This window comes from Pristis pectinata, chromosome 27 (assembly GCF_009764475.1).
Source record: "Pristis pectinata isolate sPriPec2 chromosome 27, sPriPec2.1.pri, whole genome shotgun sequence".
In the NCBI taxonomy this organism is placed as follows: Eukaryota; Metazoa; Chordata; class Chondrichthyes; order Rhinopristiformes; family Pristidae; genus Pristis; species Pristis pectinata.
In genome coordinates this window covers 25067373-25094625 of record NC_067431.1, presented here as the reverse complement: position 1 = coordinate 25094625, position 27253 = coordinate 25067373, and the positions used below count along the sequence as shown (strand labels likewise).

The 27253-nt window shown below is 44.4% G+C and overlaps 1 protein-coding gene across 5 annotated transcripts in view; it reads left to right on the top strand.

Moving 5' to 3' along the window:
- Positions 1 to 27253, top strand: part of LOC127583781 (E3 ubiquitin-protein ligase TTC3-like) — an 81206-nt gene that overhangs the window by 1458 nt on the left and 52495 nt on the right. For 2 of the 5 annotated variants that reach the window (XM_052040117.1, XM_052040115.1), the window contains exons 2-10: positions 3624 to 3657; positions 5192 to 5354; positions 16044 to 16133; positions 17311 to 17401; positions 17991 to 18041; positions 21913 to 22042; positions 24408 to 24490; positions 25277 to 25371; positions 26972 to 27034. In XM_052040117.1, the coding sequence (XP_051896077.1) occupies positions 3636 to 3657; positions 5192 to 5354; positions 16044 to 16133; positions 17311 to 17401; positions 17991 to 18041; positions 21913 to 22042; positions 24408 to 24490; positions 25277 to 25371; positions 26972 to 27034 (788 nt within the window). In that variant the 5' untranslated portion in view covers positions 3624 to 3635. The remainder of the gene's footprint in view (positions 1 to 3623; positions 3658 to 5191; positions 5355 to 16043; positions 16134 to 17310; positions 17402 to 17990; positions 18042 to 21912; positions 22043 to 24407; positions 24491 to 25276; positions 25372 to 26971; positions 27035 to 27253) is intronic. The other 3 variants (XM_052040116.1, XM_052040119.1, XM_052040118.1) reach the window with 3 other exon arrangements.

Genomic DNA, 27253 nt, shown 5'->3' with positions numbered 1-27253 from the left:
TGTCTTAAAAATAATAGATGTGCTACAGAGAAAGTCCTGTGAAGATTCACCTTAATGGTTCCAGGATGGCATGCCTATCAAATGAAGAGACTGAGCAGGCTAGGCCTCTATTTGTTAGAGCTTAGATTTGACAATTCTTAGAGGACTTGATAGGGTAGATGTGGGAAGAATAATTCCCCTGACATGCATGGATAAAGAAGGTTGGGATGGCACAGGTAAGACCATGACAAGGAGCCATTCATTGGAACACCGAGCCGTCGAGAACTGGAGGGAGGTCACAGTCTCAGAATAAGGGTAGGCCACTTAGGAATGAAATAAGGAGACATTTCTTGGTGAATCTTTGGAGTTCTCCAGCCTTGAGGGCTGTGGAGGCTCGGCCAGTGATTTCATTCAAAACTAAGATGGATAGATTTTTGGATATTGGAGAAATCAAGGGATATGGGGATAATGCAGAAAAATGGTGTTGCGGTGGAAGGCCGTGTTGAATAGCAGCACAGGCTTAAGGTCCCTGCTCCTTATCCTTATGTTCTTGCACAAGGGACGATGTTATTGGTTGGACGTCTTTGAGGCCAAATGTAAACGATGCGACATAAATGGATATCTTTATGCCCAGGATGTCACAGGACAATATGGAAGTGTAATTAGTCAGTGGTGATATTTTTTTAAAGGATTTCTGTGCAACAAAATGAATTGGGGAGGGGAATGATGTCCACAGTCCAGGAACCTCTCTCTTAGAAATGTGATGCCACAATCTAGATGGGGAGAAAATTCAAAATTTGGAAGTGCAAAGGGACTTGAGTGTCCTCGTGCAGGATCCCCTAAAGGTTAACCACCAGGTCGGATCGGCAGTAAGGAAAGCAAATGCTATGTTGGCATTCATTTCAAGAGGTATAGTGTATAAAAGTAGGGAGGTGTTGATGAGGCTCTATGGGGCACTGGTGAGACCTCATTTGGAATACTGTGTGCAGTTTTGGGCCCCTTATCTTAGAAAGGATGTACTGATGTTGGAGAGGGTTCAGAGAAAATTTACGAGGATGATTCCCGGAATACAAGGGCTTACATACGAGGAGCGTTTGTCGGCTCTTGGACTGTATTCATTGGAGTACAGAAGAATGAGAAGGGACTTCATAGAAACATTTCGAATGTTGAAGGGATTGGACAGAGTAGATGTGGCTGAGTTGTTTCCCTTGTTGGGTGAGTCCAGGACAAGAGGGCACAGTTTTAGAATTAGAGGGTACCCATTTAAAACAGAGGTGAGGAGAAATTTCTTTAGCCAGAGGGTTGTGGATTTATGGAATTCTTTGCCACATACAGCTGTGGAGGCCCGATCATTGGGTGTGTTTAAGGAGGAGATTGATAGGCATCTAATTAGTCAGGGTATCAAGGGATATGGGGAAAAGGCCAGGAATTGGGGCTAGATGGGGAAATAGTTTAGCTCGTGGTGAAGTGGCGGGGCAGACTCGATGGGCCGAATAGCCTACTTCTGCTCCTTTGTCTTGTGATCTTGTGAATCCTTTGCATGATTTTACTTGACGAATCCCAGCATATTTCAAAGAATTTGATAACACTTCAAAGGAGTCAGTGGATGGATGTCAATCAATGCTGCTCTTCAAGTTAATGTCCAGTTTGGAGAAGGGTTGTCTTCAGTTGGGATAGCTGGATCTGCACAGCCTCCTCCAGGTCTTGCACAGGAGACTCCAATCAACGCTAGCATTTTCGGCTGATATTCTGCTCACCAAGGATGTTACAGTGCGTGTGACCTCATTACACAGACCCCAACAAAAAGACTCGAGTCATCCCAGCATCTAGACAAGTCCAATATCTTGTTCCAAGCTGTCAGCCCTCGTGATACCTCAAGAGATTGAAGGTTCAGGCCTCATTGTAGGACTTCAGAACCTAATCCAGTTTAACCTTCCAATGCAGTACCATCACAGATGCCACCTTTCAGATGAGATGTTAAATTGGAGACAAGCCCATGGCATTATTCAAAAATAGTTGCAGGGGAGTCTTGACCTGTACCCTGGGCAGTAATCGTCCCTGAACCAACAGATTATTATCTGTATACCCTTGGTTATTGATGGATGAATTAATGTATGATTATAGTGACTGCACCTGAAGTGTATTTCGGCAGTTGAGTGTAAAGGGCAATATAAGGGCAGGATCTTATTTCATTCTTTATTTCTTCCTGATGATTTCCCATGTGATTCAAACTGAGCCTTGTTTCCAGGGAGGACAGTGGATGCAGCCTTATTTCAGTCACGTCCATTTAAGTAGGGCTCTCTCGCACTCACTCCCAGACCCGCGCCCACACACAGAGTACCTTGTCCAGATGGCTGTTATTCAGTCAGCATAAAAGAACCACTTTACCATGTGTAAACCACTTTGAGTCCAATCCTGTCTGCACTGAACACACTTGGGATTGTAGTTCAGTGATTCTTGAGCAAGGCCTAGACAGTGGTCCCCTATGATCACCAAAGTCCAGTGAGGTGATCCTACTTCCACTGGTAGAGATCATCTTGTTCAGAACAGGCTGAGAACCTAAACCTCGTATTGTGATTCACACTGCGTGCTCCTCAACTGTCAGTCCTATGTTTGCTGACCTATGTTGGCTCCCAGTTAAACTGGTTTTAAATGTTTCAGCACTGTGTTCAAACCCTGGGTGACTTCACTCCTCCCTCCCTTGGTGACCTTTACCAGCTCTGCGTCCTCTTGCAATCTCAATGCCCTTTCCATTCTGGCACTTGGCACATTCCTGGTTTTATTTGTTCCATCATTGGTAGCTGCACCTCTAATCTAAGGCCAGAGGCTGTCTGGCTGCTGCCTTAAAGCTCTTCATCTTTCCTCCTTTTCAGACACTTCTTAAAACCTGCTTCACTGCTTTTGTTAATGTTCCTTGTTTTACATTAAAGGTACAATATAAAGGCAAGTTATAGCATGAGTTGTGTGCAGACCTCCCGCAACCTCAGCATCCCCCTTCAGGGACTTCAGAGAGCATCGCAGCAAGGACCCACAAATAGCAACGTGGTAATGACCAGGCAACCTGTTTTAGTGTTGTTGGTGCAAGGACAAATCTTGGCAAGAACAGGCATCTACTCTGGATGTTGGTACCTGCAACTGTGCAGGAGTCCCTAAGTAGGCTTTGGAACATTGACTGTGGACTGGGACTTGAGCCTACAACTTAATGACTTGGACACAGTATTACAACCAACTCAAGCCATTGGGAATTGCCCCCAGAATCCAATCCTTGATCTCTTTATTCTTATCCATGGTGGTAACTTTAAGAATGCTTCTAACAGACTCTTGTGACGTGATGCTATATTTTCAGTATTGCTATAGATATCAACTTCTTGTCTCATGCTATTAGTATACTGAGTGACATCCTGTATCTTGTGTGTGTATATGTGTATGTACATACACACCCACTGGGTTAATTTCAAAGAAAAAAGTTCTGTAATGTTTAAAAAGTAGTTTTCTTTCTCCATAGAGGCTGCTTCATTTTCTGAATTTTTGCTACATTTTCCTGTGTATATATTGGGAGATTTGGTTGTTACAGAGAATGGAAGTGAAGGTATGAAATTACTTTTTAATACATTGTCTTAACTTTTCAAAAAATTTACTTGCAGAAAACTGTGGCCATGAAGTCTTCAATATCAGTTGGTAAGCCTTATTTTAAATTCAATGATCTATTTCAAAGATAACATTATATTACAGTATTGATGTTGGAGATCATTTGCTGCTTTTCCAACCATTTGCCACTCCTCTGCCAAGGCAGCTCTTCGAATGGTATTAAATTTCAAACTGTACGTTCCCATAAACGTTTATAGTACCTCTCCCAATGTCGATCCTTAATGTGTTGGTATGGTTGAGACCTGGGACTGCCTGCTCTGCATGGATTAATTTCAATATCATCCCAGTAAAAATTAGACAATTTGTACAAAAGAAACAGGAGCATGAGTCGGTAGGCCATTTTGCTTCTTGAGCCTATTTCACTGATCATTGAGATCATGGGTGGTTTCCTGTGGTTCTCTGGTGGTTCTGTTCACTCAGAGGGTTTGTGAATCTTTGTAATTCTCAACCTGGAAGGCTGCGGAGGTTCGGTCATTGACTTTATTCAAAACTGAGATGGGTGGGTTTCTGGATATTGGAGGAATCAAGGCATTACGTTGAGGTGGAAAGTTAGCCATGATATTGTTGAACAGCAGAGCAGGCTTGCAGGGCCAAATGGCCTCCTTCTGCATTTATTTCTCATCCCCTTCTGTTCCACAGTTCGCTCTATTGTGCTGCCTCCAATCCCCTGAATGCAGTCTAACAGCTTCTTATGTGGGTCTTGCGTCAAACATGGGATTTCTTGTCCTCCAAACCTGGAATGATTTCTGGGTTGGGAAGGTTGAGTTGTATGTTCCCTGGTTTGGATAGATGAGATATGACCTATATCAAATTCTTAGCAATCTACCCTGTCAATCTTGCCCAATATCCTGTTTGCCTCTGGCAGCTGAGTTAACATGAAAACAAAAGACCTTTTGGCATCAAAGAATTTGGGGATAGTAGGGAAGTGATGTAGGAAAGCAATGTCTTAAAGATAAGCAAGGGAGTTTTCCCCCAGTGTCCAGTGTTTATCCCTCTATTGAAATTACCAAACAGAGCATCTTCCTCAAAGGGGTGCTGGAAGAAGAGTGAATAATTTTGAAGCAGTCTTAGAGAGATTAATGAGCAAAAAACAAACTGCTGGAGGAACTCAGCAAGTCGGGCAGCAATCGCGGAGATGGTCAATGTTTCAGCTCGAGACCCTGCATCAGGACTGATAGATTCTTAAAAAGCAAGGGCATGAAGGGTTATGACAGGTGGACAGGATTGTGGAGTTGAGATTCTATTCCTGTCATTCATGATTGTATTGAACCTAAAGCAGGCTTGAGGGGCTAAATGCCCTACTCCTGTTTTTAGTTCATATGTTGTATGTATGATATATCAAATTGCTCCTTATGGGAGCTTGCTGTACACAAATTATATATCGCATTTGCTACAGTACAATAGCAACTGTACTTCTTTGCTTGTAAAGCCCTTTGAGATGTCATGAAAGCAATGCAGGTTGTATTACTGTGTAATTTAAAGTCTCTGATGGTGAACACCGCAGTATTGTATTTTGCATCCTGTTCGTCTTTGATGCTTCCCTTCACTTTCTTGACCCTTTCAGGAGAGATGGCTTTTGATTGGTGCAAAATGTCCTCAGACCGTTATCTGCAACACTGCCACCTTGCCTTTATAAACGTGTTTGATGAGCTCCTCTTCAGGCAGCAGCATGAGCCAACAAGATACCTCAAGTGGGCCCAGGAAGGATTGCTGCTCAGCAAGAAGGTGTAAGTTTATTTAAACAATCAGTGCATAGCACAGCAGTGAGAACAACAGTTGGAACCATCTGTGGTAAAGGGAGATGGAGTCAAACCCTGTTTTAGGTCATTTTCTGCACATAACTTCCTAACTCTTGAACTTAGTGCCTTGACTAATAAAGGCAAGTGTGCCATACGCCTTCTTTACCACCCTATCAACTTGTCCAGCCACTTCCAGGGAGCAAAAGACTTGAACCCCAAAACCCCTCCATACATCAAGTAATAGTGAGTGCTCAGACTTCAGATTACTATACTGTGTCCCTGGTTGAAAACCGCCTGAGTGGATGACTGTGGTGATAGAATTTTTCATTGGGGCGTAGGAGAATGAGTGGTGATCTTATAGAGGTGTACAAAATCAAAGGTTGCCCCTCAGGTTCCTATTGCATCTCTCCCCTTTCACCTTAAACCAACGTCATCCCCCCCCCGTGCAGATACACCAGGATTGACCACTCTCTGGGCTCCTTTTCAAGTTGTTTAGCATTTCTGAGCTTATTGTACTGTGGGGACATCACAGCTAAACTTAATTAGAGATTTTCGGCACGGAAATAGGCCCTTCGGCCCAACTGGTCCATGCTGGTCAAGATTCCCTTCTAAGCTTGTCCCATTTGCCCGCGTTTGGCCCATATACCTCTAAATCTTTCCTCTCCATGTACCTGTCTGAGTACCTTTTAAATGCTGTTAAAGTATCTGCCTCAACCGCTTCCTCTGGCAGCTTGTTCCATATACTGACCACCCTCTGGATGCAAAAAGTTGCCCCTCGGGTTCCTACCACACCTCTCCCCTCTCACCTCAAACCTATGCCCTCTAGTTCTTGATTCCCCAACCCTGGGGGAAAAGACTGTGCACATTGACCCTATCTATGCCTCTCATGATTTTATACACCTCTATACAAGCACCCGTCATTCTCCTGCGCTCCAATGAAACATTCTATAATCACAGTCATCTTTTCCGGCAGTTTTCAGCCAGGGTCACAATGTGGTAATCTGGAGCTTGAACATTCACTATTACTTAATGTACAGAGAGATCTTGAGTTCAAGTCTATGGCTTCCTGAAAGTGGCTGCACAAGTTGATAGGGTGGTAAAGAAGGCATATGGCATGCTTGCCTTTATTAGTTGAGGCATTGAGTTCAAGAGCCAGGAAGTTATGTTGCAGCTTTATAAAACTCTGGTTAGGCTGTATCTGGAGTATTGCATTCAATTCTGGTCACCCGCATTATGGGAAGGATGTGGAGGCTATGGAGAAGGTGCAGAAGAGGTTTACCGGGATGCTTCCCCGATTACAGGGCATGTGCTATAAGGAGAGTTTGGACAAACTTGAGTTATTTTCACTGGAGCACCAGAGGCTGAGGGGAGACCTGATAGAAGTTTATAAAATTATGAGAGGCATAGATAGAGTAGACAGCTGGTATCTTTTTCCTCGGGTTGAAATGTCTAATACTAGAGGGCATGTGTTTAAAGTGAGGGGGGAAAGTTTAAAGGAGATGTGTGGGGCAAGTTTTTTTTACACAGAGAGTGGTGGGTCCCTGGAATGTGCTGCCAGGGGTGGTGGTGGAGGCAGATACGATAGAGCCGTTTAAGAGGCTCTTAGATAGGCACATGAATGTGCAGAGAACGGAGGGATATGGACATTGTGTAGGCAGAAGGGATCAGTTTAATTAAGCATCATTAACTTAGTTAGTTTGACACAATGTCGAGAGCTGAAAGGCTTGTTCCTGTGCTGTACTATGTTCTATATGTCACTGCTAATCCCCCTCCCAAAGTCTGGAGAACATCCTTCCAGCTGAGATCTGTTAATCAGTGCAGAGATTGAACCAATATATTCCTTTCTGGCCACTGGTTTAGCTGCACACTAGCCAAAGAATTCTTTCACTGCACTGTTCAAGAGGTTTTATAGCAGCTGGAGTGTGTACCATTTATTGAAGGAACCAGCTTGCCAAAATGTATTCAAATATGTGTCCTAATCTGCATCCGCCACCTACAAATTCCCCTCTAAAACACGCAGCAGTCTGACCAGGAATTATATTGCCATAGTATTTCTTACTCCACCTTCAGCAGCAGTTCAGGAAGGCACCTCACTTTCACCGAGGAGTACAGTGGGGGACATGGGTTAAGTGCGAAGCCACATGAGAGAATGAATCTTTGAAGTTCTCTCTTCATTATGGAGTTTCCTATAGTGTGAATACAAGAAGTGGGGTCTGTAAATTTGCTGTTCTAGTCCACAATGTACTCATTACCCATGCAGTGACAGAGGGTGCCTTGCTTGTTCACCATATGACAGTCTGCAGTGTAAGGTTGGTTTTAGTCAATATTGTGCTCTGGTAAACAAGAGGAAACAAAAGTATCCCTATGAAAGCATCAAGTCCATGCCGAGAAGCTAAACAGACAGTTATTAATTTTAATTCATGATTTTAAATTGTGATCAGACTTTAACCTCGGTATGATGCACTGCAGCCTCAAATAAATGTGGCAAGTGGCCCTGGAAAGGCTTTAAGTGGACAGGTTTTTTCAGTGAGACAGCACAGTTGTGATGGGCTGAATGGTCTTATTTGCTTAATAATATTAAAACATGTTAGTACATCTTATGTGGCACGATACAGTTAGTCCTAAAGGACTGTGGCCTAGAAATGTCTGTACAATGCTCAAAAATGCTCAGAAACTGCATTAATAAGTTTTACACATGTTCCTATCCAAGTTAATGTTGATCCTTATTAGAACGGACATTGTTCTGCAAGAAATTTCTGTGCTCCAGCACTGTTTCTCTGGCATCTAGCTCACCCAAATGACAACAGTCGTAGTGTGCTGCCCAAAGTTTCTTCAGGAGAGATTTTCAACCACATTGATCTGAATCACAGCTGACGCTATTTGTGCACAGAAAAAGCAGCACTTAATTTCACTGAGGGTTCAGGCTAAACATTATTTAAAGGATTAGGCACATCCTACTTGGAGTGGCTTGCAGAGTGCTCCCTAACTTTCTGCCAAAGAAAAGTCAAGTAGTTGGACCCAAACTGGGATCCCAGTCCAGGTGGTTTCAGCTTCCCTTCAAACTTAAAGTGCCAGAAGGAATCGGGTAAAGAGAAGGTTATTTGTTGATCATCAGATCAGAAATACCTAAAAATCTAGAGAAAGAAAGCTGACAAAAGCCATGGCATTCCTGGAAGGAAGTTGATAGGGAGGTGTCTGTAAGTGCATGTGTGTATTTTAGGAATGCCTGCAACTTGCAGACAAATGCACCTTCCAGCAAAAGTAATCTCCAGCAGGATTGGACGGCACAGTGACACAGTGAGGAGAGCTGGTGCCTCACAGCTCCAGTGACGCAGGTTCAATCCGAACTACCAAGCTGCTGTCTCTGTGGAATTTTCACGTTCTGCCCGTGACCACGTGTGTTTCCTCCAGTTGCTCTGGTCTCCTCCCACATCCCAAAGATTAGTTGGCCACTATAAGTTCCCTTTAATGTAGGTGGAAGGTAGAATTGATGGGAATATGGGGAGAATAGGTTACAGAGAACATTTACTCATGGAATGGGATTGGTCTGTGAGTCAGCATAAATTTGATGGGCAAAATAGGCTCCTATGTTGTAAGGAAATATAGAAAATTCGAAGGCTCCTTCCTGCAGTTGTTGTCAAGATAAACCTCAAGTAATGAATAAACACCAGTTCCTGGACTGCTTTCAATGCCAAGGTCACCCTTGGTCTCCAAAGCCTTGGCTCAAGTACAGCTGCACAAGACATTGGTGAGGCCACACTTGGAATACTGTGCGCAGTTCTGGTCACCTGGGTAAAGGAAGGATGTCATTAAGCTGGAAAGGGTGTAGAACAGATTCAAGGGGATGTTACTGGGACTGGAAGGCTTGAGTTATAAGGAGAGGCTGGATAGGTTCTTTTTTCCCTGGAGTGTCGCAGGCTGAGGGCTCACATTATAGAGGTATATAAAATTGTGAGGGGCATAGATAAGGTGAATGATCAGAGTCTTTTTCCGGGGTAGGGGAGTCCAAAACTAGAGGACATAGGTTTAAGGTGAGAGGGGAAAGATTAAGGGATCTGAGGGGCAAGTTTTTCACTCGGAATGTGGTGGATATATGGAATGAGCTGCCAGAGGAAGTGGTTGAGTTGGGTACAGTCAGAACGTTTAAAAGTTATTTAGATAGCTTCATGAACAGGAAAGATTTAGAGGGACATTGGCCAAACGGGGGGAGACTGGACCAGCTCAAGTAGACAACTTGGTCGGCATGGACGAGCTGGGCCGAAGGGCCTGTTTCTGTGCTGTGTATCTCTGAGTTATGAATATTGGCATTCACTAGTCACCTCTGTCCTTTGGGGAAGAAAATCTGCCGCATTACCCAGTCTTTGTGACTCCAGCCCACAACAATACAGTTGACCCTTAACTGCCCCTCTGTAACAACCCAGCACAGTTTAAGGACTGTTAGGGATGGGAAATAAAAGCTGGTGTCCCAGTGATGCAAATAGTCCCCCAAAAATTTGCTCTTCTGTCGTAAACCCAATCTGAAGGCTCAGTTTCCAAAAATCTCTTATTTCCCTGCTTGGCAGCTATCCTTAGTCCTGTGGGGTCAGGGACTGTATCTTGGTGTCATGACCCAGGATATGCTGCAAGTCGAGTTAGAACCTTGCCTGAGTGTGGTGGGAATGTATAGGAGTGTCAGTGGCAAGTTTTGCAGGCAGTGCATGATGATGAGATTAAAAACTCAGCTTATTGACCTTGACGTTTAAAACTAAAGCTCTACCTTTCAACGTATAGAGCACCTATTACAGCACTAGAGTCTAATTCTACAGCATCAGAAATTGTAATGTTCTGTAATAGGTGCTCTGTGGTTGTTTACTCATACGACAACAACTGCTTTGGTCTTGGGGATGATACTGTAGGATCACCATTACAAATTTCACTCGCATGCTATCAAGGGTGAAGGTGGGTCTACGACTAGGTCAGGGTTGGTGGGAGGGGTGGAGGGAGAGCCGCAGGTGGAAGATCCATTGGAGTTTGTGGCCGGGGGTGCTGTGCGCTTTACGTTCCAGGTCTGGTTGGGGGTTGTGGAGAGGGTGGCTGCCTGGGGATTGGTGCCCTGTTGGGGAGGAGGGTCGGTGGAAGATGTTGGGGAAGGGTCAGGCAGTCAGCGATGGGAGGTTGGGGAATCAGGTCGTGGGATGGTGGGTTGGTGGGCTGGGAGGGTAAGGGGAGGTGGGTGTCAGGGTTGGGGGTGAGACAAGTAGGTGGGGGTGGTCTGGTGTGGGAGTAGGGCCAGAGAAAGAAGGTGGGTAATAAGACTTCCCTTGGTGAGGTCCCACTGTAATGTAGTGTTATTAAAATGGGAGCGCTCAATGACGAGCATTCCCAGGACAATATGAACTAATCTCCCCACCCGTTCTTCCAGAGGAATGTTAATGGAATTCCTTTCTGGAATTTGCATTGATGGGGGAAGTAGCAACTTACGGTGGGAAGGGCCTGGCTGAATTTCCGGAGTGAGCCTGTGCCAGCCATGGGAACTTATTACTCCAGGGAAAAGTCCATCTTCAATTGTTTAGAACCGAAACTAATGCTAAGCAACCAAATTTATGGTCACTGGTGTCTCTAGTCTGGTTAAACATCAATTGGAGATTCTAGACCTTTAACCCTTCAGTACATATCTGCTTCTTAGTTAATGCACGATTTCTGACTGTGTCTTCAGCTGCCTGGCTCTCCCCAAGGTCCCACAGTCCCCCCCTTAATCCCACTGCCTCTCCACTCCTTCCTCCTTAAAACTTTCCTCTTTAGACAAGCCTTTGCTCACCCCCCCCCCCCGTAATAGCCTCATGAAGTTGAGGTCAGATTTTGCTTGCTGGTGTCTTTTGGAGCACTTTGGGTCATTTTATTACGTTTAGGGTGGTATAAAATGCTTTCGTTATGAAATAAAACTCTATGATGCTGGAAATAGCAGCTCAGGCGGTGTCCATTTTCAGGATGATGATCTTTCATCAAAACCTACTTATGGATTTGTTATGATCTTCCCTATTCCCCCATCCCTGCCCACCCTCAAGCCCCCTGATCAAATATTCTCATCCCCAATATTTTTCGAACCAATAACTCAAAAGGAAAGAATCTTCTCTTTGTCTCAATGTTATCCCCTTGATTGTCCAGAGCAATGGAGATATTTCCACAATGCTGTCGGACCCGGTCATTTTTGAATCCACAGGTTCTTTTAGGAGTCCAGGAATGAGTTGAAAACAACTTGGTGCTTCACAAAGTTTTATTGGAAAAGTTTAAAGCAAAGAAACAGTCACAGAGCACATGGCACCAGCTCTACTACTGGGAGATGAGCCGAGACAAGGGGAAGAGAGCAAGAGAGAGATTAAAAAAAAAGACACCTTTTATACCTGAGCTAAGAGGTACTCCTTTAGCTAACAATAGTTCAATCAGAAAATCTATTGGATACCTGTGACAAAACCAACAAATGAGAAAACACGCATTCACCTGATGGACGAACCAATAAGCTAAGAAGCGGCTATTCCTAGTGCAGCCACTTGAGGTGTATTAAAGACTATACATGTTAACAAAAAAACTAACTAAAACAGTCGAATCCAACAATGTTATCAGGTAGGAAATCCCAAGGTTTTGTCCCATCGTTATCAGATTTACCTGCTGTGTGCCTCAGCAGGGGACTGTGTGACTTGGAGGGCAACCTGAGGATGTTTTCCCCTGCCCCCCCCCCCCCCCCCGTATTCGATGTCGTTTACCTTCCAGATGGTTGAGGTCGTGCTTTTTTGAGGTGCTGTTCTCCTAGTGTACGTTGCTTGGAAAGGATGACATTGGGCTTGTGTTGGGCAGGCGGACTGCCTACCTTCTGGTATCCCACTAAACACCCAGATTTTGCAGACTAAGCTGTGCCAGTCCCAGCTTTGCCTGAGTTTGATGTGTAATGGAGGGTCATCAGAAGAACCTGGGACTGGGAGCTCCCTTTTTCAATTTTGTTCATTATGGATGCTTGGGTTACGGAAATTCACCCTTACAGAATTTACAAACTGCTACCCAAAAATTTGAGATACAGGTTAAAATTCGCTCTCACAGAATTTCTGTGTGGGGAAAGAAAGTAAATAAATTAACACATTTATTTTTCAACTCGCATTTCTTGATGCGTGCACAGATGACGCAGCTTAGCATTATAGGAAATTACGATATGGCTCGTTTTCTAGGAACAGACACCCCCACCCCTCCAGCCCATGTAACACGGGGGTTTCCTGTATATGTACGTCTCCAGCAGTTCCAGCTTTGTTTCCATCCCCAGCCGCTGCCTCAGTTGAGAGGACAGGGCAATTAAAACCCAACCATACTGCTGGGTCTGGAGTTACATGTAAGCCAGACAGTGAAAGATCGGCAGCTTTCCTTCCCTGATGGATGCTAGTGAACTAGATGTGTTTCGACAACAATCCAGCAGTTTCTCGATTGCTCTAAGTGGATGTAAAAGATCCCATGCTGATGCTTTGAAGAACATAGGACAGTACAGCACTGGACAGGCCTTTTGGCCCATGATGTTGTGCTAATCTGGATGCCAATTTATACTAAATATCCTCCTCCTGTGTATCATCCACATCCCTCCATTCCCTTCACATTCATGTGTCCATCTAAAAGCCTCTTAAACTCCACCAAACTGCCTACCTCCACTACTACCCTGGGTAACCCACTCCAGGCACCAACCACTCTCTGTAAAGAAAAAACTTGCCCCTCAAATCACCTTTAAACTTTCCCCCTCTAACCTTAAAAGCATGTCTTCTGGTGTTTGACATTTCTGCTCTGGGGAAAATATTCTGACCGTCTACCCTATCTGTGCCTCTTATAGTTTTAAAATCCTCTATCAGGTCTCCCGTCAGCCTCCGATGCTCTAAGGAGAACAACCCAAGTTTGTCCAAGAAGGTCAGTCATGCTGCCCTGGGTCTCACTTATTCTTAAATCAACAGTACAGTGATGAAGCAGAGGCTAAATTATCAAATTACAAATAAATCTGGATTTATTTAATTACTTGAATTTAAATTCCCCAGCAGCCATGAGTGGGATTCGAACTCGTGTCTGTGCATCAATAGTCCAGAACTCTGGCTGCTAGTCCGATAAGATATCTTTATTAGTCACATGTACATCGAAACACACAGTGAAATGCATCTTTTGCGTAGGGTGTTCTGGGGGCAGCCCGCAAGTGTCGCCACGCTTCCAGCGCCAACATAGCACGCACACAACTTCCTAACCCGTATGTCTTTGGAATGTGGGAGGAAACCAGAGCACCCGGAGGAAACCCACGCAGACACGGGGAGAACGTACAAACTCCTTACAGACAGCGGCTGGAATTGAACCCGGGTCGCTGGTGCTGTAATAGCGTTACGCTAACCGCTACACTACCGTGCCACTGTGCTGCTGTGCCCCTCATTCTCAGTCCATAGCAGCAAAGGCCAATCATGGTGCGTGCAGGTGAAGTCACCCCCGTTCCCTTTCGCTGTTCCGTATTATACGCAGCCCCTCCCTCTGATTTCCAGCCTCCTGCCTCACATTCCAAGCAAGCACTCGGTCTCCTCCCCAGCTGCTGAACGTGCTGAGAGTTCATTGGAGCTGGGCAGAGTGTGTTTGCAAGCTGTGTGTATTTTGCTCTCTCCACTTGGTAGTCTTGTGTGTTTGGGAGATTGCCAAGTTGGGGAACTGAGTGGGCAGATCCTGCAATTGTACGGCGTGGGTGAGTGTTCCAGCACACGGCACCACTGGAAGACGGACCTGTAATTTCATCAGTCACTTACTTTCTTTCCATTGTTAGGTTGCATCTCCCTCTGAATTTTTTTTTGCGAATATGACAAGTGGGGGATCTGCTGACAGCTGCCGTGAGATACCTGCGAACAACCTTCCATTAGCATTTCATTTCAAAACTCGTTTTGTTCTGTTTTCTGCTGGGGACCTGACTCTCGCCCCCACTTTGCTAATTTCCCTCGCCTCCAAGTCAGCAGGTCGTGGGTTGAAGTCCTCCTGAGTGTGCAGGCCAGGAGTACTGAGGGAGTGTGGCACTTCCAGAGGCTCTGGCTGTTGGGCACATTATTAAAGCTGCTTGAAGTAAGAGGATGAAGACAATCCAACTTTGTCCAACCTCTTCTTTCAGCTAACACACCCCATCCAATCCAGACAGCATCCTGGTGAACTCCGAAGAAGTTCTTCCTCATTTCCATCTTAAGTGGGAGCCCCATTATCCTGAGACTATGCCCCATCGTACTAGATTCCCCCACCAGGGGAAATATCCTCTCAGCCTCTACCCTTTAGGATGTTATGTTTCAGGAAGATCACATTCCACTCTTCAATGTCATTCATGTAGGATCCCAAGCTTCTTGCATCTGATTCTTTCAACATGTATTTAGGGCGACCTGGGATACCAGTGATGTGTATGTGTGTGCTCTTTAGTACAGGCGTCACTGTGTGGGAGTGAGTCTACAGAAACTGGGGGCAGGCATGGTAGCGTAGCGGTTAGCGTAACACTATTACAGCGCCAGCGACATGGGTTCAATTCTGGCCACTGTCTGTAAGGAGCTTGTACGTTCTCCCCGTGTCTGCGTGGGTTTCCTCCGGGTGCTCCGGTTTCCTCCCACATTCCAAAGACGTACGGGTTAGGAAGTTGTGGGCATGCTATGCTTGTGCTGGAAGCGTGGTGACACTTGTGGGCTGCCCCCAGAACAGCTACGCACGAGATGCATTTCACTGTGTGTTTCGATGTACATGTGACTAATAAAGATATCTGATCTTATGTAAAAGATCCCATAGTGATACTTCGAAGAAGGTCAGTGGTGTTGTCCTGGGCGACGTTTATTTTTTAACCAACATTATGGTGGCAGAGCAATTGCTAAATTACCGATGCTCCAGAGGCCGTGATCGAAAATCCCAACAAGTTCAAATCCCACCATACACTGGAATTTAAGTTCAGTTAACTGAACAATCTGCAATTTAAAATAAAACTAACCTCGATAATGGTGGTCAGAAACCTACTGGATGGTTGTAAAAAAAAACCCTCCTGGTTCACTGATGCCCTTGCGGGTGAGAAACCTGCTATCGTTCCCCAGCCTAGACTTGACCAGACACACAGCAATGTGGTTGACTCTCAAATGCCCTTTGAAAATAGCCCAGTAAACCACTCAGTTATGCCATAACCACAGTATTTTTGTAGTGGTTTACCACCAGTTTCTTGACGGCAGTAAATACTGGCTTTCTCATCCCAACAGATGAATAAAGAAAAACAACTTTTCTGATTGTTATTGAGTTGCTGGTTTGAGACTGTTGAGCATAAGTTGCTTCAGGTTCATTACATCAGTGAATACACATCTGGAATATTTCATTGGCTATCAAACTTCCTGAGATGGTGAAAGGTGCTGTCGAAAAAGTGCCCCGATGGTTCAACAAGTATAATCAATGGCTCCGAGTTACTTGTACAAAGAAAATCTACGGTGACCTCCAAATGATCACCGTGTTCCAGGGATCAAGAAGAGAAAATCAGCCAGGGCTTTTATGGAGGGGATTGCATCCTTCATCCCTCCATCCCTAAAGTCCTCATTTTTGGCATTTATTTGTTCTTAAGCATTTATATTGATTTCTCATTACACTTTTTCCCCATGTGTTATCTTTTTTGTAAAATAATTGCTCAATTTTCAATCCTAAAAGAATCCCCTTTGTTGAAAAACACCACGATGCTGGAGGAACTCAGCAGGCCAGGCAGCATCCGTGGAGAAAAGCAAGTGGTCGACGTTTCGGGTCAGGACCCTTCTTCAGGACTGAAGATAGGAAAAAAGGGAAGCCCGATGTATAGGGGGGAAAAGCAGAGCAGTGATAGGTGGACAAAAGAGGGGAGGTGGTGTGGGCACAGGGTGGTGATAGGTAGATGCAGGTAAGAGATGGTGATGGGCAGGCGCAGGGGAAGAGGGGAGAGCAGATCCACTGGGGGATGGGTCAAAGGTAAGGAGAGGGGAAAAAAAGATAGAAAAAAAGAGGCTAGGAAAGGGAAGAGGAGAAGAAGCGGGGTGGGGGGGTGGGGGGGGGGGATTCAAACCCGTTTGTTATTTTGAACCTGCCCTCTTGTCCCTCTCTCACCACTTAATTTGAAGTAGTTAATTGAGTTTAGTTTTCTTATAACCTGTCTATACCTTTAATATACTCATACATATCTCGGAGTGCTGGAGGACCTTAATGGGTGCTTAAGATCTTGGATGCAAGTGACCGCGCATTGCACGTTTGGAGTCTGAGACTGTGCTGCTCCCTGATCCATTCCATTTGGGCCAGTGGTGAGGCAGGGAGGTGGGACTGCGATGGGGGAGGGCATCGGAGACCAACGGGCCAGGAAGGGAATAGGCTGTTGGAATGGATCAGGGATGGACATGAATGAATGTCACATGGCAATCATGCGCACTCTTGAGTTTAGAAGGTTCTCCTGAATTCCCGAATTTATTACTAACTCTTTCTAAGGCCACCTTTTGGGTGTCTCTTCTGTCAGCTAGTTCTCCAAACTTTCCTCATATCTTGGAGAAGCAGGTTCAACATGATCTCTGTGCTGCTTCCAAGTTATCTTGCAGCAGCTGGAAGAGTATCTATGTGGTTACCTGTTAAGAACGTAATTGGGTAGGTTGTGATGGCTCTCCAAGCCAACTAGCTGTCAGTACTCACCATGTAGCTGAGGTACGAGCAGGCTGCCCTAGGAGCTGACTGGTGGAGTTGGAGAAGAGGGCTTAAGGAAGGTGGACTGTCCCCATTCATGTTGAAGCCTCTGAGAAATCCAGTCAACAACGAGCACCAAATGAGGAGTGGAACAGCTCTATTCCCAGGGATAGAAAGGGATGTGTGAAGGAATGTTTGAAGAGAAAGGTCCAGCTTTTGCACTCGAGATATTGAGAGGTGTGGTTATAATTTGGACTGAGCTCACTTGCTTCTGATCCAGCAGGAACTGCAAAGGTGAAGCAGTGGATTTAACTGTGATCCAGACAATGGAAATCTTCTGGATTCTCTATGCTGAGATGAAGAAGAAATGTGTAAGTTACAACTTACTATCGATGGAAAAAAAATGCATTATAGTGGCAGTCATAGAGGAAACAAAATATTAATAACTACTTCCTGATGATTATCTCCCTGCAGAGCTCCAGGCCTTGTAAGATAAAGGAAATATTGCCACTTCACTCCAGATTGTCCCAGGATGATCAGAAAGGCTCCTGTAGCCTACAAGCTGAGCAGTTTAGTATTCCCCTCTCCTTCCCAATATCTCTGGTTCAGCAGTCACTAGGAGACTCGCGTACCTTGGACAGTGAATCCTCATTGGGTATTAAAATTTAGAAGTCATCAACAGTCAAGTTTTATCCGGGGCTTCACTGCCCAGTTATTTTCTACAGGTCTGACTCTAAAACAGTGGGAACCCTGGAGTGATTACCAGACTGTCCTCTAAGTGTCACGGGAAGGATTTTTTGTGTTGTGAGGTGGGGCTGTTGGGCAGGGGGGATGACGTAGAGCGGGCATTAATCAGATTTCTGAACAATCAACTTTAGGATATATGGTGTTGTCCAGAACAATTAGCAATTGAAACCTTGCATATTCCTTGTCTCACTTTCTGTTTTGAATCAATTTCAGAATCAAACTGGGTTTGTTGCTGCTCTCCTGAAGACCTTTGAACAAACCAAGGTAAGAGACTGGTTGTGGAGGTAAATGAAACTCCCTCTGTCTGCCACACTTCACATAGGATATATCTGAGTCTGGATCTTTGTAGAAAAACAGGATGGACAAATTTGGCCTAACCAAAGCAGAGGGGAATGGGGAAGAGATGGGAACAGTGTGGATGAAACAAAATTCCACATGGAGAAACTAGGCCTCCCATCCAAAGAAGATGAGTAATGACACAAACTGAGTGGCCTGTCGTGCCTGTGTTTGAGAGAGTGATCTCTTAAGTCCATTCCTTAGTTTAGCCTACACTCTGTAGAATTTCCTCTTCGAACACATATCTGGTTCCTTTATGCATGTTCTATTGAATCTGCTTCCACCCGCCCTTTCAGTGGGCAAAACATGCACCATAACTCAGACCACAAGTACCCTTAATCTCTCTCCAAATCTTTTGATTACCTTTGATCTGTCTTTTGAATAACAGTGCTTCTCCCACTACAGACGGTCTCTTGCAGTCCACACCATTAAAAGCTTTATAATTTTGAACAGCAGGTATGGTAGTGTAGCAGTTAGTATAACGCTATTACAGCGCCAGCGACCTGGGTTCAATTCCGGCCGCAGTCTGTAAGGAGTTTGTACGTTCTCCCCGTGTCTGTGTGGGTTCCCTCCGGCTGCTCCGGTTTCCTCCCACATTCCAAAGACGTACGGGTTAGGAAGTTGTGGGCATGCTGTGTTGGTGCCGGAAGAGTGACGACACTTGCGGGCTGCCCCCAGAACACTCTACGCAAAGGTGCATTTCACTGTGTGTTTCGATGTACATGTGACTAATAAAGAAATCTTGTCTTATTGAAGTAAGAACAGAGAAAGCTGGAAACACAGCATGTCAAGCAGCATCTAGAGAGCGAGAGAGAGAGTTAATATTTCAGATCACTGATTATTCCATCTGTATTTCCACTCCTTGCTGTCCTTACTTGCATACTGTTGTATCTAACCTAACCTTCACTACTGTAAGGATTACAATCTCAGCTAGTGGTCAGGCTTGGGTTTAAAATTAAAACCTGATACAAACCTGTTCTGAGCCTGAGAAATGTTTGAAGGCCAGTCCAAAATTTGCTATTAATGAAACAGTCTCAAGAGTGCCATTCAAATGCAGTGATCACTCCAGCATTGGATAACCAGGCCAGCCTGCCACAGCTCTGTCCCGACCATCGTATCAGAACAAGCACTGGATCTGACCTGATCTCAACACTTTGCACGGAGTCTCCCAGGACTCGGGTTCGATGGAGAGGTTCAGATCCCTGCTGCTCAAGCCTCTCCACCATCTCCACACCCTGCCCACCTCCTTTGCACCCTTCCCAATTCCAGGACTCCTTCCAGTGAATCTCTATGAAACCTTGACATCCTTATCAAAGTGCAATGCCTGAACTGGGAAATGCCTGTGCTGAAGCTGGTTACTGTGTGGGTGCTGGTAACACCAGTCCAAACAGTGAGTATTTTAAGGAATTTGCAATTGGCAGGATTTTCTTTGGCCTCTATCCTGTGTTGGTGCATGAGCAACTGACTTTAATTCTTTATTTATATAATCTTGCAGCACAAGGAGGCCACTCTGTCCATCATGTCTCTACTGACTCTTTGATTCAATCAGTCCCAATCCCTTGCTCCTTTCCCATTGCATTGTAGATTTTTTTTAAAAGACAGCACACTGCTACCTCACAGCTCCATTAACCCTGTTCAACCCTGATCTTGGGTGCTGTCTGTATGGAGTTTGCACATTCTCCTTGTAACCACATGGGTTTCCTCTGGGCACGCCAGTTCCCTCCCACATCCCACCAATGTGCGGGTGGGTTAACTGGGTGCTTTAAATTGCCCCTAGTGTGTAGATAAGTGTTAGAAGCTGGAGGGAGCTGATGAAATATAAGGGGAATAAATTGGCTTAGTGTAAATGCTTGATGATTGTGGCGGATTCAGTGGACCTATTTCCATTTTGTATCTCTCAATGACTCTTTAAGTATGTAAACGTACATTCCTGTCCTGCCTCAATCCCGAGTTCGAGATGTCCCTTGCATCAGGATACGCCGCCTCATGGTGCACCCTTACCCCTGCTTGGCTCCAGTGGGAATCCATCATGAGCAGCCACAACTTTCCTCGAAATTCAGAAATTAAGGAGGCAATTAATTTAATTCTGGATTTTCAAGTGGCAATTTATCAGGAAGTTGAGTTTTTGTTACAAGAGAGGTTTGGGTAACTGGGTTTGTTCTCTCTGGAACAGAGGAGATTGAAGGGAGGCTCAGTAAAGATGATAAAGTTATGGGAGACCTGGACAGGGTGAACAGAGACTTATTTTCCTTCATGGTGGCTTCAACAGCAAATCTGATGGGTTGAAGGTGATCAGTATACGGGTGGTAATGGAGTTGGGGAACACTATTTTAACTCTGGTGATTAGGTCTGAAACTCTCTGCCTGAAAGGGTGGTGAAGGCAGAGACTCTGAGCACATTTTAAAAAAGTACCTGGCTAACCAGTGATTAAAAGCTGGGAAGTGGGATCAGTCTGGAATTGGAATTGATTTATTATTGTCGCTTGTACTGAAGTCCAGTGGAAAAACTTGTCTTGCATATTGTTCATACAGATCAATTCATTACAACAGTGCATTGAGGTAGTACAAGGTAAACATTAACAGAATGCAGAATAAAGTGTTACAGCTACAGAGAAAGTGCAGTGCAGGTAGACAGTAAGGTGCAAGGTAGATTGTGAGATCAAGAGTCCATCTTATTGTACTAGGGAAGATTTCAATAGTCTTATAAGAGAGGGATAGAAACTGTCCCTGAGCCTGGTGGTATGTGCTTTCAGGCTTTTGTATCTTCTGCATGATGGGAGGGGGGAGAAGAGAGAATGTCCAGGGTGGGTGGGGTTTTTGATTATGTTGGCAGCGAGAAGTGCAGACAGAGTCCATGGAGGGGAGGCTGGTTTCTGTGATGTGCTGAGCTGTGTCCACAACTCTCTGCAGTTCCTTGCGGTCATGGGCAGAACCGTTGCTGTACCAAGCCGTGATGCATCGATAAAAATTGGAGAGTGTCAAAGGGGACATGCCAAATTTCTTTAGCCTCCTGAGGAAGCAGAGGTGCTGGAGAGCTCTCTTGGCCGTGGCATCTACAAGATCCTTTGCATTTTGAATAATTGGACGAATGGCTCTTCCTCCTGTAAATTTCTGTGATTCCTGGGGCACATTCCCTGGTACCAAGTGGTATCAAGCTGCTTTCCTTCTGTAATCTTCCCATTGTCCCTAACTGGATTGCCTGCTCTTAATTATGTAATTTAGTGTAGCATTACATTCATAGTGTAAACATCACACGTCATAATCTAATTATTCTATTAATCACGCTGACTTAAATTTATATTGTGGTTAATAACAGATGACAAAGCCCTGTTTCCATCTCAACGGAGATCTCAGCTCATCGACAACTGGAGTGTTTTGCCAGTGTTGCCTTGGTGACCTGTTTAAAGTAGTGCTTTTTCTCCACAATCCCACAGTGCACGTTGTATCAGCCATTTTATGTCAAAGTGTATTAGCTATTTTCTGCCTAAGTCCCTTGGTTGCAGACTGTTTGGCTGCAGGGACTATCACAAGCTAGCTGGATAGGACATCCTTTGCCCTTGCATAGACGTGCTTCCAGCTTTCCCATCGCCACACTTGGTTGCAGTCAATTGCACCATTCTATGAAAGAAGCACAAATTCATTCCTACTCAGTGGGGAATTTATAGTTAATCGACAGTAAATCCAAGGTCATTGACTCGAAACCTTAATCCTTTCTCTTTCTCTGCAGATGCTGCCTGACTTGCGAAGTATTTCCAGCATTTTCTAGTTTTCGTTTGAGCATCTTTCTGCCTTTTCTCTAGGATGATGTTGAACTGAAGGAGATCATCTGCTGTACAAAGCCTTTAATAAAGCAAATTCCTATCAACAACATAGCCCCCAACTGGACAGACCTGCAGAGGAACACGGCTCTTACAATACTACTAGCTCACTGTAAGTGACGTTCTCAACAATGCTGAAACCAGTACTACATTAAAAAAGGTCATTGCTTTTAGAGATACCATTGTGTTGTTCACTTTAGTTCTGACTTGTTGTGGACTAAGTTTACATTAGTGAACTCTCTTTGGCTTTTGCTGGGGTGCAGTTTTTAGGCATACATTTTGAGATGGGATATGTGGTAAGTGTAGCAGGCCAACAAATCCCAATCCACACTCCACCCCGATTTCAAGACCGTGGGTCAAGAAATGTTTCAGCCTCATGGACAGAGAGTTCAATTACCATGATGAGATAATGCCTCTGTTATCAATGTATCATGCTCTCTCTGGGAGAGTAATGAACCTTTTGGCTGGCATATCTTGTTTCTTAAAGTGTAAGTCTCAAGGTAGACTATGAAAAGCTGTGAGGTTTGTCATTGAGGGAGCCTGGGAGGGCTGACTGTACATTAAGAGTGTCAGAGGAAGCAACTCGCATTGGAGAACCAGGGTACTGGAGGAAGGTGCTCAAGGAGAGACCTCTGGTCTGGTACATCCAGCCCAGAATATGGTTCCCTCCTGGGCTATGGATGAAGAAAATGAGGAGGAGAGTGAATAATGTAGAACCAACAATGTGCATGAATTGATGCGCTTTTTGCAGGAATCTTGTGTGTGTTTTGTCTATAATCTTAGTTCCTCGCTCAGCTACAGAGGTATCTGATGGCTATTAGGAAGCTTTTGTTTAGTAACACTTTTTGGTCCCATTATTTTACTGAGAAACGTGACTGCCACTAGCATGCATTCCTGTGTGTGCCAACATGTATGAGTGTAGATGGAGTGATGCTCTTAACAGAAAAACAAAGTATTTGTTAACTGAGAGATTGGGCAATGTTAATGTTCAAAAGAACCCAAATGTGCTTGTACACAAGTTGCAGCAGACCAACATGTAGGTAAAAACAAGGTCAAAGGTGTCTAATGGTGTGTTATCCTCGATTGAGAGAGGATTTGAACACAGGAGTAAGGAAGTCTTACTGCAATTGGTAAGACCACACTGGGAGTACTGTGTACAGTTTTGGTCTCCTTACCCAAGAAAAGATGTACTTACTACGGAGGGAGTACATCAAAGATTCACTGGAATGATTCCAGGGATGACAAGTTGTGCATGAAGAGAGATTGAGTAGACTAGTCTGGTAGTCTCCAGAGTTTAGAGTAACAAGAGGAGATCTGATAAAGTTCTTAAAGAGCTTGACAGGCTTAATACAAAATGTTTCCCTTGACTGACACGTCTAGGACCATAGGGCGCAATTTGAGAATAAAGGGTAGTTAATTTAGGACTGAGATGTTCTAACTGGGGAGGGGAATAAAAGTTGAAAATATTGGAAATACTCAACAGGATAAAATGTCGGCACAACAGTGTGGGCCGAAGGGCCTGTACTGTGCTGTAATGTTCTATGGTCTTGGAGAGAGAGAAACATGGTTAAAGTTTCTGGTCCCTTTGGTCATTAATCTGAAATATTAACTGTTTATCTTTCTCCACTGATGCTGCCTGTCTGCTGAGCAATTCCATCATTCTGCTTTTATTTTGGATTAACATCATCTGCAGTATTTTGCTTTTGGATAGTGTATGAACCAGGGTTTCCTGTGACTGTGGCATCACTTCCAATCCCTTTACATTGGATCTGGGCATAAAGGCCAGCATTCTGGTAGCCTTTGTTTGCTATTTTTGGTATTTGTCCATAGTTCAAGTTTCTTGTTGTCACTGGAATACATGCACAGTATAAACGCCGTGAAAATTAGCTTTATGCAGCAGCACGTTATAAGACTAGGACAAACATAAGTTAACATGAACTAAATTAACATAAATTATACAAGTGTGCAAAATAAACAACAAAATGAAATAACATCACTAGTGCAAGGTTGAGCAAGAGGGAAAACGTATTTAGTCCGAGGTAGTGTCAGGGTTTTCAAGTCGGTTCAAGAACCTGATGGCAGTGGGGAAGAAGCTGTGGAACCTTGAGGTGTGGGAGATTTGATCTCCTTTATCTCTCCTGTTTATATTCTTCCCACTTAGAAAGTAATGTAAATGCCAGGTCTAAAGTAGATGACCTTGCATTTGCACAGATGGAGATCCATTTGCTGCAGTTTTACCCAGCAGGAAACTGAGCAGGGAATTCCTGGTCCATATGGTTCTAGTAATCTTGCCTTAATGACTGATCATTGCATTTACCAACTGAACTGCAGGAGTGCACATTACTTAAGGATAAATGGGCACAGTTTGCCGCTCAGTGTTCGGAGAACATGTCGTTCTCTTCCAAGTACACAATCTCATTCATAGCCACGGGATGTCGCGTTGCTGTATATAATGTCTTGCTTTTCCTTCTGGTTAGTTGCAGATTATATAAAGAAATTTGCTGATGAGGGGGATTCTCTGCTAAATGATTTTGAACGAAATTGTGAATGCAATAACCAGGTAAGTACCCCGGTGCTTCCTCGCGTCTTTGTATGTTAGGGAGCAGTGCCTCGTCGCTGCTCTGTCAGTAACACCAGTCACCAGAAAGGTCCAGTTGCCCCTATTTTCATCGCCCTTCATTTCGTCCAACTCCATCTGAAAAGCAGAGGCAAAAAAAAGGGCTCTATAATAATGGAGGGATCAATACAGTACTCAGAAATGTTCTTGGCTTGGCCGATCGTGATGTGAAACTGGAATCAGCATGGGTGGAGCTAAGAAACAGCAAAGTGTAGAAAACTTTGAGTGCTTTTTATAGGCTAACTATTATTGAGTGTAGCATGTCAAAAAATTAGGGGTAATACAGTAATCATGGGAGAATTTAATCTGCATATGGACTGGACAAATAAAATGAAGTGGAGGACAAATTTATGGGATCTACCCAAAATGGTTTTCTAGATCAATACATGTAGGAGCTAAGTAAGGAAGAAGATAGCTAGTATTGTGCAATGAGAAAGGGTTAATTAATAATCTTACTGTAAGGGAGTCTTGAGGGGAGAGTGACCGTTGTATGATAGAATTCTTCGTTTGAGTTTGAAAGTGATGTGGTTCAATCCGTTTGTTGGAAGGCATCAGTTGCTACCACAGTCTAAGCATTGAATAGTTGTGTACAGCTCTGTCCATGCATTTAATATCTACTCCACCAAAACATTGGGGACTGTCTACAGATGTACAGAAAGGCACAAAAATATGCAGCGGTTTAGATTGGAGGGGTTAGCTTTACAGTGATCTTGTCTGCTTTGTTATTAGAAGATTGAGCATCTTCAGTGGAAAGGTGAAGACGAGGTGAGCATCAGTGAATTCACAGCTGCCATCCTCACGTACAGCAAAGCAGTGGAAATGAGGTACCCTTTGCCACTGTGGCTAGCCGGAGTGTTTAAAGTAAACATTAACTTTTCCAGAAATGAACTTGCAAATATATACAATACAGAACGTTTATGTTGCCGTTTCCAGTTCAAGCCGCGTCATTTCATTTACGCTGCATCAGCATGTTCCTTTGCATACATTCCTTGAGTAAACAGTCCGAGGGGTTTTCACACCTTCCAGCCTCTCAGCGTCCGAAGGCAGAAGGAGCTTGAACTGTGGCCTTTCCCTGATGGGCCTTTGCAATGGCTCACTAGATGCCAATAAGAAGCATGAATATGTGCTGAATTTTATCCTGCTGTTATCATCCCCTAATTTGGACCATGACAGCCAATGATGGCCAATAATGGCACTCGGGCAACAAGCTGGGATGAGTTGCCTCAGGAATTATCAGGGATATTTGTCCTCCAGTTGTACTGCAGCACCCACCTAGGCAGCTATTGTTTGCTGACCTGGTTGTCATTAAGACAAGGGCAGAGTGGAAGAGAACAGAGGTACTCTGTTAATTTGAGAGGTTGAATTATTTGAACTGGCTCCGTCACGTTGGTATATTAATCCCAATCCAGTCGCACCCAGAAGACTGTGAGCAGTTCTGAACACCAACCCTGGGAAGATCACATTGGTGTTGGAGAGAGTTCAGGGGAATGGCACCTGGACTCCAAAGGGTTAGCTTATGAGGAGAGATTACACCAACTAAAGTTTGTGGAATTTAGAAGCTAGTAAAAGGAACTGATGGAGAGAAATCAATCCAGGGTGGGAATCTAAAATTCGACCCATGGCTCTCTTGAATGAAGCTAGTGAACATTTCTGGAGACAAGGTACGCAGAAGTTTGGAATTTTTTTTCACTAACTAAATGATGCTGGATCAGTTGCTAATTTTTATTAACCAAAGGATATAAAGCAAGAGCAGGCACGTTGAATAGCAGAGGATTGGATGGCCTCCTCCAGGTTCCTGTGTTCCCAGACTGATTCCGTTGAGCACTGTGTGTAGTGCTGAGAAAACTATTAGCTCAAACCTTCAGTGATCACCTTCTGAATGAAGTGGAATCATTTTCTGAAATCCTTGTGCAAGACCTCTCCATTACAGGGATAGTTATTTGTATTGTATTATAGTCATAGAGTCATACAGCATGGAAACAGGCCCTTCGGCCCACCATGTCCATGCTGGTCATCAAATTACCTATACTAATCCTGTATACCAGCACTTGGTCCAGAGCCTTCTACCCTTTGTGGGAGTACCTGCCTCCATCACCCACTCATGCAGAGAATTCCAGGTGCCAATTCCAGGCACTGAAGGGTGTAAAGGTTCTTTATCTGATCCCCTCTAATCCTCTTAACCCCTACACGAAAGCTGTTCTCTCTAGGCTTAAACACCTCTGCAGTGGATTGTGCATCCTTCTGTTAGCATATCGGTGTACTGTACCTTTAAAGTCAAAATTTAGGGTCTTCAGGTCTCCATGTTACGGGAGACTCGCCCCTCTTCATCCAGCCTCATGTTCTGGTGGATAATGGAAATTGCAGTAATGTACCAGCAATAACTGGACTCCCCCTTTCTCTCTCTCTCTCTCTTTCCTTCTTCAGTCCGTATAATCATCACTTGTACTGTCGACGAGCCTATTGTTACCTGCAGTTGAATGATCACCGGTGAGTCATGGTGTGAAAAACGTTCCTGGTAATGAGTGGGCGATTTTTATTCTTCAATTTACTAATACACACTTTGGCAAGGTCGCCACTGTATTAATGCCATAGACCAATGCAAAAGGACACTGCAGTGTCACACATTACTGAGCATCATTACCAAGTGTTCACGTCGTTAACTCCCCAGACTCAGATACACAGAGTCTGAGGGGCAAGCAATGCAGC